This window comes from Lichenostomus cassidix, chromosome 11, assembly GCF_008360975.1.
Source record: "Lichenostomus cassidix isolate B80296 chromosome 11, HeHo_3.0, whole genome shotgun sequence".
NCBI classification, from domain to species: domain Eukaryota; kingdom Metazoa; phylum Chordata; class Aves; order Passeriformes; family Meliphagidae; genus Lichenostomus; species Lichenostomus cassidix.
Window position 1 is genome coordinate 12,616,845 of NC_139492.1, and position 16,424 is coordinate 12,633,268.

The 16,424-nt window shown below is 43.8% G+C and overlaps 1 protein-coding gene across 2 annotated transcripts in view; it reads left to right on the forward strand.

Annotated features, from left to right (window-relative positions):
- Nucleotides 1-16,424, forward strand: part of ZNF423 (zinc finger protein 423) — a 227,684-nt gene that overhangs the window by 70,546 nt on the left and 140,714 nt on the right. The window contains exon 4 of one of the 2 annotated variants that reach the window (XM_085071892.1): nt 1,406-1,486. The exons of the other annotated variant lie outside the window; for it this stretch is intronic. Coding sequence (XP_084928018.1) covers nt 1,406-1,486 — 81 coding nt within the window. The remainder of the gene's footprint in view (nt 1-1,405; nt 1,487-16,424) is intronic. 2 annotated transcript variants of the gene reach the window in all.

Consider the following 16,424-nt stretch of genomic DNA (forward strand, 5'->3'; position numbering starts at 1 on the left):
GTCCTTAGTTACCCTGCATTCCTTTTGCCTGTGATGCCTGCCTGACACACCTGAGGTTGTAATGTAGTGCCTGACCTCTTGGCAAGCTAGATTTTCATGTCTTAATCTGAAGCAGGGCTTTCAGTCATGTCTACATGGCTCCAGATCAATACAGGTAATATTTGTAGTGATAATATCACCAGGCTGATAATACAACATAACTAATGACTTCCTTTGGGATACTGAAGTTAGGAAGGTATTGTAGCTCAGGAGTGTTGCAGGATTACAAGAGATCACTCCAAAGAACAGGATAAACCATCTATTTCACTGGAATCCCTTAGAAATTCATTACAGCCTGCTGAAGTTATAATACAGTTTGAACACAGCTGCTTTGACATGTAAGGAAGTAACAAACAGCCATTCCCCCCCTTGCTTTTTCATGCTTTTCACACTTGTTTCTTTAAGGACAAAACACTGCTGAAATCTAGACATCTCCAGTAGCATAGATGCATGGCATTCCTTTTGATGTCAGTGTAGTAGAGATGTTCTCCTTCTGACAGAATTAGGTGCCTTTTATGCCTTTTGCTCATGACTGATGTCTGTGATTGCAGCTTGTAGGTTCCCAGTATCTATGAGGATCTGAAAAGGGCCTAAATGGGGCCAGCTTGTACCGAAAGAAAATCACATTTCCTTACTGGCTTGTGTCTTCCTTTGTCTCCCAGCTTGCCCCCACAAACGAGCTCTCCTGCTGCAGTCCTGGAAACAGTGCCTTAAACAGCAGCATCTTGAAAAATACTTTGAGAACAAATAATAACACCTAGTGTATACACTGGATGTGTTAAGCTTTTAAAACTATGTTAAAACTCACTGGTATCTCATATCCCCTAAACTAGAGAGGACTAAGTAATTGCTATTGGTATCATGTGCAGCCTTTTTTATATGTGTTTTTGCATGCTGCTGTTACAGTGTAGGTGTAGCATGATGCTATCTTACAGCGTTAGTGACAAGAGTAAAGAACTACACGTGGATTTACAACTTACCGTGTCCTACAACCAGCACCAGAGGCTCCTTACATCAAGCAACTATTCTGTGATATATCATTGTCTGGTGGCTGGTGCCAAGTGGTTTGTTGTCTGATAAAAAGTGGCTAAAAAGTCACAAGCTTTGTCATTTTGCTTGTGTGTTTTAATCCACCTGCATTAGTCTGGGTTTAGCTTCAGAGTGTTATTGTGTTTATTTTTGCTTCCTCCACCCCTTTCCTCCCATGGGTCAGAACAGTCTCAGGTAAACTTGTTTCTTCAGTTTCTCAAGTGAATGTAGAGTGTTTTAAAGCAAATTAGCACATCAATGAAGCGGACATAAGTAGGTTTCGGCGGGGTCTCTGAGCATTTCATGAGGTCCTCTTCTGTTGTTGATAACTTTACAGGTTGTCTGTTTCAAACAGCAGCAGAGCTATATATGGATATTGCCAGCTTGGAAGCAGCTGATTTTTCTAAACTACTGTACGGTAGGAACTAGTTTATAATTAAAGTCTTGCAGTTGCTCCTTTTAAATGCCCTGTAACTTGTACACTAGGCTTACGTTTGAAACGAGGTACTGTAACTGTTTCATGCTAGTGTATAATTTTGCATTTTCTTACCTTTCACCTGCTACAAGAATTATGATTGCCATGCAACCGTATTTGCGGGATGCTTGTCCAGAAAAACATATACAGCAGCTTGTCAACAAGTAACGATGTCTCCTGAATTTTTTTGTCAGGTGGCACTTTTTACTTCCCACTGACAATGAGAGATGTCTTACATAGATTTCCAAAACAATCTCTCCCCCAAATTGTAATGTTTGATTGCACCTGATTGGCAAGTCAGAGATTTTTCTCTCTTTTTGCTGCTGCTGTTGTTACATATTTAAATTAATGGATTACTGATTGTCCTCCACAAAAGAAACTGAAATGCAGTTGTGAAAAAGCAGTGTGGAAACTTAATTATACACCTAGTTTATACAGCTGTGTCTCTAATGACCTACTGGCCCTAATTACTGTGTTGTGGCTCAGTCTGAGTGCTCTTGTCCTTGCCAGAATTCTGCTCCTTTCTCTTAACCTGACTAGTGTTTCAAGCTTAAAAAAATAACAAGTTTCCTTTTTTTGTTCTTTTCTGCATTGTCGTGCTGAAATGCAGTTTCCCTTCTTTCCAGAGGTCATAGCAGTGTTTTAAAATTGGCACCAGAAAAGCTCAGTAATATCACAAACTGTAAAAACATAGATTTTCCCTGGAGTCCTCAGTTCTTGCTGTCTGGATCTGAAAATGGGCACTGGGGCAGTGTTCTTATTGTCAATCACTTGGAGGGCTCCAAGCACAGGCTCCTGTCCTTAGTTTGTCACAGATGTCCCCTCTCCAGATGCAGGGACAGCACAGGGCTCCTGAGGGCTCTGCAGCCACCTTGGCCACAGTGCCCAGGTGCTGCACATCTCCCTGCAGCCAGTATTTGTGCCCTCCGTGCTGAGAGCTCTGAAACCCCACACTGTCATAGGGTTACACTTGGCTGGGTCGTCTGGTGTCTGGCTCCCCTGACTGCTGTCACCACACAGGTGATGTTTGAGTTTTCCTGGAGGTTCCCAGCCAGCCTGGAAAGATGCTTTTTCCAGGACTTCTGCTTGCAAGTGCCAGAAAATCAGTGTGCTGATAAGGAGCTGACTGGCTTTCTGTGCAGATGCTCAGTGAAATATGTATTTATTGTGTAGAACAAAAAGCACATTCCCACATCTGAACTGGGATCTGAAGACAAACAGAAGCACAGCTGCAACTTCCATGTCCAGCAGGGCCTGCAGTAGCCCTGGCCATGCCGAGGTTTCGCAGCGCATCCCGTGCAGTGTGTGCTGAGGCACCAGCGCTGGCTCTGCCCCTGCACATGGCGAAGGTGCTTTAGTGTAGCGTGTCATGTATTGCATATGTTTGACAAAGTTGTGCCAAGTGTTATGCTCCCTAACAGCGCTGCGTGCCCGTCAGATCGGAGGGTCACCCACAGGCCAAGGTAGGTGAGACCCCCGGGCTGCTCCCGGGGCACGCAGCCCTGCGCTCAGCCCCTCGGCACGGCGGAGGTGTCGGTGGGGCCGAGCCTCAGCCCTTGTTCGTCAGGCTCTCCTGGATTTTGCAGGCACGCCAGTGCCTGTAAGGGTTTGTGGTGGGGGGCACGCGAAATTCAGACAATGCGTGCTCGCCATAAACACCCAGCTGGGGATTTGCTTTGCGGCCTCGCAGAGGGTCTCCCCGAGCGGGGCCGGCGGTGAGCCCACGGCAGATCCGGCGGGAGCCCGCGCACGGAGCCGGGCAGTGTACTCGCTGATAAGAGTGTGCCAGTGCGCCGAGCGCCATCCCCTGCAAATCGCCACAGCCACCTTTGTGCCGCTCCCCCCGGGGATGGTGGCGAGGGACACAGCACCAGGCACTGCGTGTGCAGATAGGAGCGCTGCCAGCGGCTGCGGGCGGCTTGGTTGCATGTTACCAAAACCCCTGGCAGGAGGAAGGGAATGAGCTCTCTCCACCCCTTTCTCAGCCCCCACCTAGCCAGCAGTCACTGTGGATGGCCTGGCTATGCATTGAGGCCGCACAAAATTTCTTCACAATGATGATGTCTTTCCTCAAGCAGCATATGTTTTTCACACAGGAAGAACATTTTCCTTGTCATTTTTAAACATATGGCCCAGTGAGGAGCTGAGGATGACAAGTTAGCCTGCTTGTATTAGCAAGGGACTGCTTCCTTCTTGCTACTTTAATTGAGTTCTTTTATCTGCTTTTATCTAGTTCAAAAAGTAGTCTGCGAAGTAAGCGCAGGTATGCATGAAAATGGGTAAAAAAGAAAGTGGGTGCATGTTTTAAGTGAGGCCTCTTAAAGGAATCGTGTCCTTTAGATTTCTTGAACAGGCTGCCCCTGGCTGTCTGAAAAGCCAGTTTCTTCTCCTCTGCTGCATCACCAGCAGAGAGATGCACGGAGAGTCAAGTGCACTCCAAGAGCTGTGCAGGGTGCTGGCCATGAAAGCTCCCGTGTGCAGCAGGACCTGCATTTGGGAGCTGGAGCTTGCCCAGATCCCCCTGCACGAGCCCAGGCCTCATGCAGCCCTTCTGGGGCACCAGGGGTGCCAGAGCTCCACCTCCTTTTCTCCTCTTGCTTTGGATTTCTGTTTGCAAAGGGTAATCCATTGCCATGGTACAGCAGAGGGAGGATTGTGAGGGTCTACATAGGGCAGGTTTGTTTCTCAGCATACAGATATCAGAGTAAATAATAAATGGGTTTTATTAAAAAAAAAGAAAAAAAAAAGAGGAGGGAGGGGTTTCAGTGGAAATGTTCCTTCCCAGGCTGGAGCCTGGTGAGTCCTGCAAGGGCAGCTGTACCTGCAGGAAGAAGGATCTCTGTTACCATAGGCAAGACCCATCATTCAGGGGGTTGTAGACAAAACCCAGTATATGAAACTCAATTCGGAACTGCAGTGAGGATAGCCCGAGGACTACAATAGATATGTGCTTGTTACAAAGTGGCCTTTAATAAAGCCTTAGAGAGCCTCATGGAGGATGTGCTGGGGTTGTACTGTCTCAGATGGACAAGAGCATAGATTATTTCTGGTTAGGAAGCTGCTGAAGGGCACGCATTGCCTTCCTGTGGGTTATTGAGGGACAAAACAGTTGGCCATATCAATAGCCTTGGCAAATTCAGAGCCGCTGAGATCTTCAGACTGCAGATGTAAGCAGTGAACAAGAGATGCACTGAGAGTGTGGGGTTTTTCCCTGATTTCTTCCCCTATCTCTTTGCAGACAATTGGATAAGTGCTCTTCATATTAGGATGGCCATACTGAGCCAGCTTGATGGTCCCATTGTGCTGTTTCCCCAGATAATTTTCCTAGGTGTCAGCAAACTAATCTGGGCACTTTGTGGTGCTTTTTAGTTAAATTTTTCAATCTTCTGTCATTAATTTCCATTTTGAAGTGTAGTTAGCTTTTCCTGTGGTGGGGAAACTGCTTTCATTTGTTACTCTCTCGTTCTTCTGGTGAAGGAGACAGTGAGCAATTGCCCCTTTTCCACCTTCTCCATCACCTCATGCCTGAGCAGACTTCTTTTGCTGCTCCCTCCACTGTCTCCAAATCCCTATTTGCAATCCTCTTATGAATACCTCATGTACCTTGACCCAGAGTAAGAGAGGCACATGGTGAGGCATGGCTGATAGGAGAGAGAGGGGGTCAGCCATCTCCTCCATCACTTGTGCCAGAGATGTGGTCACGTTGGTGTGTCTGTCCTGGCTCCCGAGCAGGAGGTGAGGGATAGTACTTGTCCTAGTGTGAAGACCTGGCAGACAGAAAGATGGTGTCTGGCCATGTAGGGGAAAAACAGTTAAGACTTCAATGTTTATTAAGAAAAAAGCAACCAGCAGTGCATTTCGAGCACTCATCATACAACATAATTTTGCTGTTGGAGGTAGTAGGATTAAACAAGTCTTTCTAATGTTGATTTCTTTGAATTTGTAGAATATAATTTTTTAAAAAATCAATTAAAAATGAAGTGTGTGTACAAACATTGTCAAGAATTCCTATCTTTCATTTTTTAAAAACAAGCTCTAGAAAAAATCCCCACAGAAGTTCTGTAGTGCATATTTGAATGCTTTTGTTGTAGCCTCATTAAACTTGGCTTGTCTGCAGATACAGCTGGCATGTTATTAACTGTGCTCCAGGCTTGGGGAAGCCAGAAAGCAGCCTCCACCCCCTGGTGCCGGCTGGCTTTAGGGAAACGTGCCAGCATGGGTTGGTCCTCTTCAGCTGGCTGGCTTTGGGAGCGCTCGCTGGAGCATCTCTGCATGGCCCCTGGGTGCAGGGGTCCGGGCTCGACCCACCTGGGGCACAAGCTGGCAGGAGGGCGGCGCAGGCTCCTCGGGGCTGGCCGGCAGCGCGCACCCATGGCCCGTGGGAGCAGCAGGGACCCATCCAGGTACGTGTCCTCCCAGGGACAACCTCAGCCGCGTGCCCGTGTGGTCCGTGGGCGTCTCACACCTTTCTTTGCCGTAGGCTGGCAGGAAGCAAACTAGGGATCATCTGCCAAGCAGTTCCTCTGTTCTCAACCAACTGCATATTGGACTGAACCACTCAAATAACTGAATAAGGGAAATATTTTCCCTGCACCTGCTGGAGAGGCTGTTGCTCTCCAAGCTGGGCTTGCACATCAGAGGTCTAAGCAGCTTCTGACTTTCTTCAGAGCTTTAACAAGTATGTACGTTTTGAATGTTGTTTCATTTAAGTAATTTTAACAGATGCTTTTAATAGTGGGATGAATTTAATAATTTCATACTCAATTTAAAATTGTTGAAAATATACTAATTAGAAATTTAAGTTAAATTACATTTATTAAATATAGGTAATGTTATTCAAACGTCTTGCTTATTACAAGCAGTTTTCATTGTCTTAACTAAAGGATTTGGCATTTTCAAGGCAGTTAATCTGTTCACACTAAATACTTTGTAGGGCATTTGAGCACTTTGTAATCTTTAAACATTCTGACTAGCAACCCCTTCCTGACACAAGGAATTGTTAGTTTTATCATCATGGAATTAAAAAGTTGTCATTCTAATTTGACTTAAGTTTTGACTGCTACTGGACTGTTTCCTTCCTCCCTTCCATCTCCTGCCTTATGCTGGTAAAAGATTTGTGTTGTCTTTGGGAGCTGACATTGCTGACAATTAAAAGGATTGATTTTTAGTCTGTGCAGCTCCCAGATCTGGTGCCCTATGGAGCTGTGGAAGCCTTATGTCAACATGAGGGGAACGAGAGGTCAGTGTTTAGGGGAGAATTCAACGCCTTCCCCATTAATAGCCTGAGTTATTTTGGATGAAAATTACTGTGGCTGCACTGATTTGCCTAATGACATGCATGAAATTGGTGGAAAAGCCAAGGTCTTTAATCCAGGTGGGTTTTGTTGCTGGTGACATGTGTAATGGTGGGGGTGAACTTCCTCTTGAAAGCATAAATTTTTTTGGCGTGTGGGTCCATCTCTTCCTTAGGCTTCCTTGAAAATAATTCTCAGCCATAATGGTGAAAGACTTTTTGGCTCCTTTTTTTGTTGCTACTCAATTACTGTTAGGCTTGCTGAGGAGGACATAAGGAAAGGCTGAAGAAGCCCATTGCTTTTCTCTTCTCCAGGGAATCTGTTACATTAAACATTTGAATAGATTTTTGAACATAATTCCCAGTCATTTCCTCTACAGTGAACTCAGTTCACTCATGCAGACTTTGTACTTAATGATATCTCTTAAAATAAATGAGATTTGATATAATTCATATTAAATGGTCATTTTAGAAATCTACATCTGCTAATTATTCATTAGAAAATTTGGAAAGACAGAAGTAGAGTAAATTCCCTTTATGAACTCAGAGTCTACAGAAATATAAATACACACACCTGTGTTTATTTTCTTTGAACAAAACTGAATAGAGGTAATTTACTGGACTCCAAGAGTAGTGTAAGCAGGTTTGAAGTACATTGTTCAATCTGCATCAATCAACCATAGCAACCAACCAAGCCAAAACCAGCCAAAAATTCAGCATGCATCTAGGACAGATATTTATGGTAGTAGTTAGCTTGTGGTCTGTCTCTGCATCATTTGGGATTGTGCTTTTGTGAGTTCTTGCTGTGTGCTTGGGGTGGCCGCTCTCTGCCCTTTCCTGTCCCTGTTGCCTGTGCATGTGTCCCTTTGGTTTCTCCTCGAAGGCTTTTTCCTTGCTTGCTACTTTCTGGACTGCCCCATTTTGCATCTTGTTCCCAGCAGTCTTCTCCTCGATGCTGTGCTGGCATTTGCCCTTTCCTGACTCGAATCACTTCACAGTTTATACATCTAAGTTCCACCTGGCTGTGTTACTGGTTTCTCCTCGACTCTCAGCTGCAGTTTCTCTCATGGCCATTGTCCCAGAGCTGGCTCTTCCTTGGAGCTCCATGTCCATGCAGAGCCTTCCTTGAGCCATCCCATGGGGACTGACAACTGCAGATCTCCTCAGGGTGCAGGGAGAAATCATGCTGCTCCACATGCTGTTCCGGAGGCAGACTCAGCTATGTTCAGATGAACTAAAGACATGTGCTAGTCAAATCTTTGTGCACAAAACCCAGCAAATTATTTAATTTGCATTCACACTGCATCCACATCCAACCTGGATAGCTGCTTGATGTCACCTTACAGCCCTTCACTACTCCTTCCTCTCTTACAGACACTTGTTGTGGTCTGTTTTACAAGAGCTGTTTCATGTAGGAATTGTATTCCAAGGTGTTTCAATGGTATTGAGTGTAACTGGGTTTGATTATGACCAGGGCCTTTGGTACATACAAATTAAGCAGATAGTATTCTTTGCTTTTTATGGAGGATAAGCTGTCATCTTTAGGAGTCAGTCATGATACTGTTGCACTCTTTACACAAAACAAGACAAATTCAACCCAAAATTTAAAACAAAAAGAAGTGAAAGTGTGTAGGATTTTCTTGTCTCAGGGCTTAAATGAGAGAATACTGAGTTTTTTGTCTGTCAGAAAACTGGAAATGGGAAGGAAGATCCTTTCTCTGGATAACTAGGTATGCATATATGTATCTATGATGTATAAAATGCCTTATTTTAGGTTAAGGAGTTCAGTTTTGAAGACATGACTAACTAAAATTGCTGTATTGAAAATAACATCATTACTTTGGGGGAGAATCTCAAATAGAAGAGAAATGAAAAGAGCCAATTCTTACAGCCAGTTGGGGGAGAATGATTTTGTAAGTGGTATTGAAGTTGGGAAAAGTGCAATCAGAGTTAGCAAAACTGTCTGGTTTTCCAGAGACTGCCACAGTAATTGGCAGTGCATGTCTGGACTGCCGAGTGACAGGAGGGAGGCTCAGTTCTCAGAGAGCTTGGCCACTCCAAACAGGGAGGAGAGGAAAGGAGGGGAGGATGGGGAGAAAAAACAATTTGTGAACTTGCCCCTTTTGAGATAGCAACTGCTCTTCTCCTGTGCCCAGGATCATCACGAACAGCCAGCAGCTGCATCCCACTCTGCTTTTGCTGTCAGCAAATGTCACTGCAGAAACCTCAGTAGTTTCAAGGAGCCACTATTTGTACACGGGGAATAGAGAAAACTCATGGAAATGCTGTGGTGTGTGGGTTGCTCTGGATTTTACTGTGAGCATGGATGATCTTCACAAATGTTTTAAATTAGGCTATCCTTGATAATTCTGGTGGTATGGACCCAAACCAAAATTTCAGGGGGAAAAAAAAAAAAGTTGCTCTGTTAAAGCAGACATGAAAAAAAATGAAGGGCTTAACTTTTGTCCTGAGGGTGATAAAACAGCACCACACAGCTGAAAATCAATCTGACCTCCACCCACGTGATGCTGTTGTCTCAGTCTGTCTTTCATTTCCTTTGGTTGAGTGAAGGCCACGGCATTCAGTAGGGAGAAAAGCCAGAGGGAGGTGCGGAGAATCCTGTTTTCTCTGGAAAGGCTTCGGTGCTCGCATAAGTTGACTCTATAAAGTGAGTTGCTCTAAAACTTTGAATTATTTCATTAAATTAAAAAAAAATCTTTCTTCTCTTAGTAGCCAGCAATCACATTAAGGTAAAGAAAGACATGTGCTATTAAAAAAAAAAAAAGTGTTTGTGATATAAAACATTCTGTTTTAATTAAACCTAGAATTAGATGGTATTTTGAAATGAAGGCTTCATGCAGCAACAGGAAACCTGCACATTCATTTAAAACACAGAAATTCGTAACCAAAGGGGAGAAAAAAGGCAATTATTTTTTCCAGAGATATTTGAACATTGTGTTGTGAGGTTTGCACAAACAAAGAAAAAGGTACCCAGATACCAAGATATTTACATAAATATAACAACAATTAGGGTATGTGTATAAGATATATTATTGATTTTCAAAACAGAGGTACAATTTCAGTTGGTGAATTACTCATTTTGCACATCTGGCAGAAATAGTTTCCACCTCATTTTCCTGAAGATAGAGAAGGAACTGAATGAATAGGTAAAGTCTTTGCAGAATTTAACTCTATTCAACAACAGAATCAAGGAAAGGGAAAACTACATCCATAAGCACATCTTGATGTTCTTTTTGACATCTTGAAAGCAATTAGAAATGCAATTCATGGCTGTTCATCCAATCCCCTGCTTCCTCCATCCTTGTTGAATTTAAAGGAGCCAAGAAGTTCCCAGATATTTCTCTTGGAAAACAGTAAGTTTTCCACACTGGTTTCACAAAACTAAGATTGCTGTAAAGTCTGCATACGCTGAACCGCAGTTTTCCTGATTCATCTCATCACACTCAGATAATGTCCTTCCATGTCAGTCATAAACTACTCTGTTACTTTATATTTTTGTGCTATAGATTCTCTAGCTACTGTAGCACGGAGAGAGGGAGGGCTACCTGTTATTTTCTTTGTTCAATAACTGTTGCTTGTTTTAGGAAGGTCTATAAGAAATGTCATCTTTTTGTGAAAAAGATAATGGCAGAGATTGTATGTGGTTGCAGAGATTAATCTCTACCTCATAAAGGTTACGAATTAAACAATTTGTTCATTAATATATTTGGAATAATGGAGATTAATTTGTGACTGTAGCATTTTATTTAAGTGTGGTTTGTCTGACATACCGACCATCACAGATGCTTTCATGTGGTATTAAAAACCCCAAAATGGTAAATATAAAAGATGTTGGGACTTTTCCCTGGCAAGCTCTGCTACTCAGGTCTCCACGCGATATGCCAAAATACTATTTGCATAAATATAGAATTTAATAAGTTATCATTCTGATTAACATCATTAACTGCTTAACTACTGTAGAAATTGGCTTCCAAAGTTGCTTGTTGGTAGCTGTTGCTCTCCACGTCATTCCATTTGCTGTCTCACTGGGGATAATGGTATGCAAGGGAAAGCAAGAAGGTCAAGGATCTTTTTGTTTAGTCTCTTTGCACATTAAAAGTTCTATTATGTGTTTGTATTGCATGTGGTTTCCAGTCGGTTGGCTACAATGCTTTCAAGATCCATTGATGATGAGTTTGTGAGGCTAAATATATCTTGTGGATTATGACTACCAAGCTATCACTTTGTGCAGCAATCAGGGCCAATATTTAACAAGTGTTTTTCAGAATGAGGAATTTTGAAACCGAGTCAAATGATCTTACAAAAGGGGTTAAGAGAAATGCTAATACAGAAGATGACAGCAAATGCTTGGCCTGTGCTGGCAGTGGGGGTGTTTGGGGCTCTGCTATGCTTGTGGGGAAGTGGTTCTCAGGTTGGGTTTTTTATGGGTTTTCTGGGGGTGGGGGAGGGCTGTGGTATTGTAGTGAATGACACAGCCTCCACAAAGCTGAATGGGGTGAGAAAAAGTGGTGTCCCCTCCATCCAACCCTTCCTGTGCCCCAGCAAGACGTAGGTGCAGCGTGCTGTGGCGTAGGCAGCGTGGGGGCTCCGGGCGAGCTCACCCCCCAGCTCACCAGTGCCCTGGTGTGTGTCCTGCAGCAGTGGAGGCTCCTCTGCCTGTCCCCCGCGGCTGGCAGGGCAGGCAGGCTCCACTGAGACCTCGCTGCTGCTTCTTGCCCGACATTTAAGGGAATGCAAAACCAGACTGCAGAATGCAGCCACGTCTTAAGGGCTGGCACAGCCGCCTTGCTTGTTTTCACTCTCTAGCTAGTAGACTGACCTTTTAAAAAAACAGTTTCAGCTGCTGTGAAACACTGACAATAGCTTTAATAGATTTCATTTTAGAATTAAATAGCTCTGGTTCCATTTTGATAATGTAAACTAGCAGCCATGAGCATGTTTTAGCTGATTGTTTCAGGCTGTGTACAAACTCAGGCAGACGTCACTGCCTCCGTGCCAGGCGTTAGCTCAAGATGCTCACTTTCTTTAAAAATGAAAGCAGAGATTTTATTTTTTTTAAGCAATTTGTGTTCTGACTGACTTCTTCTGACTACCTTCACACCTGTCAAGTGAATCCAGTGTGCTTGTTCCCAAGGGCAACCTGACATCTGGGAAATTCTGCCTCAGCCCAGACCAGTCCCCTTTGAAGCATCTTTGGTATTTTGAATTGAAATTGAGTTACACCATCACACATCATCCTTTGCATTATTCTGTTCTGCTCCAGTATACCCCTGCTTTTATAAATTTCAGTTTAAATCCTCTTCGGCTGTTTCAGAAGTGTTGCAGTTATCTGTAAGCTGTCTTGCTTTTTGCTGTGGGGCTGGTAAGCTCAAAAACATCTGCAGGCAGGGTCAGTCCAGCTTGTTATTCTTCAGAGAATATTTACAAAGTTTCATAAGGCTTGGACCCATACCCACACCCATCCTAGATGCAGTGTCTACAGATTTATCCCCAGAGCCTCTTACAAGCATTGCTTATATTACTATCTAGAGCTATCCCACTGCAGAAATCCTCAGGAGAGAGAAGTGGACAAGAGTACTTAGAAACATCTGTTAAAAATTCAGACAAACACTGTCACTAGAAGCAGTTGGGACAGGACGAATGAAATTTACCATGTGGTGCTACAGCAAAAAAAGGGCTTTTTTTTTTGTTCCTTCACTTTTCCTTAAAAATGGATGGTTTGGTCAGTAGATACAGAAAAATGCCTCTGCAGAGTACACTTGGGGTGTATAGCTGATTGTAACCAATGTCACAAACTGATTCCAGAGCCAAGCCTTGTGGTCTTGTGGGAACACTGTTTCCCGAGTGCTCACATTTGATTCATCACACGCTTTCTACTTGTTTCAAGAAACCCTGCATTAATTGTGCAGACCTAGAAAGTGGTGACATTAGGAAATAAATTGACTTCAACATGACTTTTCCATTGCTTAGGCAAAAGGGAAGAAAAAGTTGCAGCAACAAATCTAATGGATGAACTCTCCAACTGGTTGCTGTTTTGTGTGTAGCTACATTCTGGATTCAGCGAGTACTTGATAAATATTGTCATTTGTCCTTGATGATGTGTCATAAAGTTACAGGCAATTTGGCAGAGAAAATAAGTTTTCTTGTGTATGAGGCCAGACTTGCGATGATGTGTTTCTCCACTGAAGTCCAGCTCAGCCCTCCACCCGACCCCATTCCCCACAGAGCACTCTCCATTGCCTTCCTCTCCCCTGCCTACCAGCAGGACGAGAAGCAGAATGAGCTGTGCTGCTCAGCTGGGTGACACACGTGTGCTGATTGCCTGGGACTGGCCCAAGAGCAGAGATAAATGCTGACTCTGCTCTTAGCCTTTCTTTCAGCAGAGACATGAACTGGGGTCTCTGCCCTACCCAATCAAAGGCAGGTTCGCCGCTCTTAGAGAAACTCAATTTCTATCTGAGAAACTCAATTTCTCTCATAACCCTCTATCCCCAGTACGGTGTGATTCAAAAGTTAATAGGAAGGGACAAACAGTTAAGACATATGACAGGCAATATGATGACATAAACCTTGTTTTCTTAGGATGCCAGGCTGAAAAAATGAACACAAAGCTCCTGAGAATAACTGAGTCACTTCAGATTGAGACTTGATGGACAATGTTGGCTTTGTTATCACTCTGCAGGTAGCGAGGGGATAGGGTTAGGGAAAATTTCCAGAAAAGTAGGGGAGTTGTTATTAGAAGGGTAAAGCTTCCACTGCCATGCATCCCCTGTAGTGGACCCTGCATTACCCTGGTCCCTCCTCCTTTTAGGAGCCTTTTGAGGAAAAGTCTTCTGTGACAGGAACATCTCTCAGGTCTTTTAATCTGTGAGCTGCCAGGTGAAAGAATGGGGCTAGGGAACAAAAGACGCTCAGATACTGCAGACAAGCTTTTGTAGGATCTGCCACGTCAGCTGTCTCTTATAAGGTCTGCTGTATTTTCTGTTGATGGTGCTCTTCCCCCGAGGATTTTCCCACACCTGGGAATGCCTGCCATAAGCCACACTGATATTTTCCTCAATGCCTTTCATTTCTGTGTACAGATGGAGCTGGGATATCACACACTGTCCTTGTCCTTATTCTGTTCTGCTCTTTGGCAGTTACAGCTTTCCTGGCTGGAAGCTTTCATCCCACCTCCCTCTCAGCCCTTTTCAGGAGGGGCTTTGCAATTATTTATAAGCTAGCTTGTCCTGTTTTCTGACATTTTCAGTGTAGTCTGTGGAAGAGGAAAGCTAAGTATGTGTTCTCTATATCTGGTTTTACAGGAGCAGAAAACCTGAACTAAATGTTGGGTGGTCAGTGTTAGCAGGATATTTTCATTTTTCAGGGTGCAGGGGATCCTCCCTTTAAATCAAAGGTTTTCTGAGTGGAAAATGTTCTAGTGGCCTGTAACTACCTATTGTCTTTAATGTGTTTGGAGATCCTGGAGGGGCAGGCAGCTGACTTGCTTGTCAAGGGGAGGCTGGCAGTCCTGCTTAGCTTGTATTCCTACTCACCATCCCCAAGTGGGTTTTCTCTCCCCTTCCTCTTGTCACGTGTCAGAATAAGACATCCTGTGATTTACCTCATTCACCTTCCACTTGTGTTCTGAGGCTTGAGATTTTCCAAAATACAAGAGGCAAAACTATAATGATTTGGGCCTTGGAAATCTGGAGGCATCTTTAGATTCTTTGACTGAGGTAAATTTCTATGCAAGAGCAGCATTTTCCTGTTATGCTGCTGCAAATAGGTGGGAGGAGTGACTAACTTTTCTTCTGTAAGTAGTAAAGTGGACAGGCTTATCTGCTGCCCAGTGCTACAGACTGTATGATGTATTTACTCATTCACCTCATCTTCCACCACACTGCTGTTTTAGTTACCTATGTGCATATGTGAGAGAGAATTACAGGTCTCCCAGCTACCTTCTCTTCCAAAGATAATTAAAATACAGAGTCTCTTCTAAAGAGATGCACACCCCCTCCAACCTTATAAACACAGAAATAGATTTTTTTTTTTTTTGCTTTTGACCAACCTTAGATAAAAACTGATGGTTGTAGCTGAATCTCACTTTAAGTTTTTCATTAAAACCGTTCAAAGCAAACTACAGGGTGGAGGATGTCGTGTGAGCCAAAACTAACCTCCGTGTTCCTGCCAGTGAATCTGTATTGCCAAATTTCACACAGCCATGTTCTCTAGCACCTCCTTTGAACACAAGTGTGGTTCTGGAGGCCGTTTTGAAGCTTCCACTTGAAACACTCTCTGTGAGCTAGTGGAGCATTTTCTGGCACTTAAGGTTCTGTATCTGGTAGCTGTCTGTGCTATAGAGAGCAATGAGTCATGGCTTGCTAAAGGAGAAAAAAGGATTTCTTAGAAAACCTTTCAGAAAAGCTGAGGTTGTTTTTCAGCTGGAAATGATGGTGGTGTCTGTGGTGGAATTGGTGTGCAAGTTACCTCTGCAGTGTTTCTAAGAATTACCAGATAGTGTAGTAGCTCATCTGAATACCCTTTTTGTATTATTTTTGCAGCCAGTGACTTTCTCCTAGTATACCATATTTCTTTCATATTTTTAACTATTTGTATTGCTGGATATGGGGATTTGTATCTTTTATTCTTAATGATATACTTGAATTACAAAAGTGCAAAACCCCCTCACCTCCTGCTGGAATCTTGAGGAATTATGGGTGTTCATCATCCTAAACAGTCAAGCGATTGTGCTACAAACCTCACCACGAGTTGGTTCCTTTCTGCAGTTTACCAGATCATTAATGTTTCAGTTGGCTGGCTCTGAATTCATGACAGCAGTACATGTTAACAGAAGTGAATGTGCTGCTCCAGTCTCCCAGCCAGCCTGTGAAGCTGGAGTTTGGGATACAAGAGCAGTGCAGTCTGAGATGGCCCTGCAGGGTGTGGATGTGTGTCTGAGCCAGCAGGTAATGGCACAGGTAGTGTGCTGCCTTGTGCTCCTCTGCTCAGGCAGGTCCCCAGGTCACCATCCAGGATCCCCTGCAGCAGAGCTGAACAGTCTGCGTTGGTTCCTCAGCTGCTGGGACTTCACTGCAATCACAAACTAAATTGCAACTTAGGACATGGGCAGAGCTCATTTCAGATGCCCTTTGTGATGCAGCAGAGCTGTCCTGGTATGGGATATGATCTTCCCTCTGTGCCCCAAGCTGGATCTATGATAACACCTGGCATGGCTGCTATTGCACTGCTGACACTTTGGTTGTTCCCAGTTATTTTACCATTTTCGCACAAAATAAAAATAGAATTTTGTGACAGCAAGAAAAAAAATCTGAAAGGCTGTGATTTAATTCTTAAGTTTCCCACCCTGCTTTAAGTCTCCCCCTGAGAAAGAAATGGTCACAGAAGGGGGAGGCAGTGAGGACAGATGCCTTGCACCTTTGAGCTGGTATGGCAGCTGATGATGCACAGACCTTGAGATGATGAGGGACAGCTCAGTGTGCAGGGTGAAGCTTCATGACAGTGTGGAATATTGAGTTATTTATTGGAAAAAATAGCTGGTCGATGAGGTGGTGGATTGGCAATGTT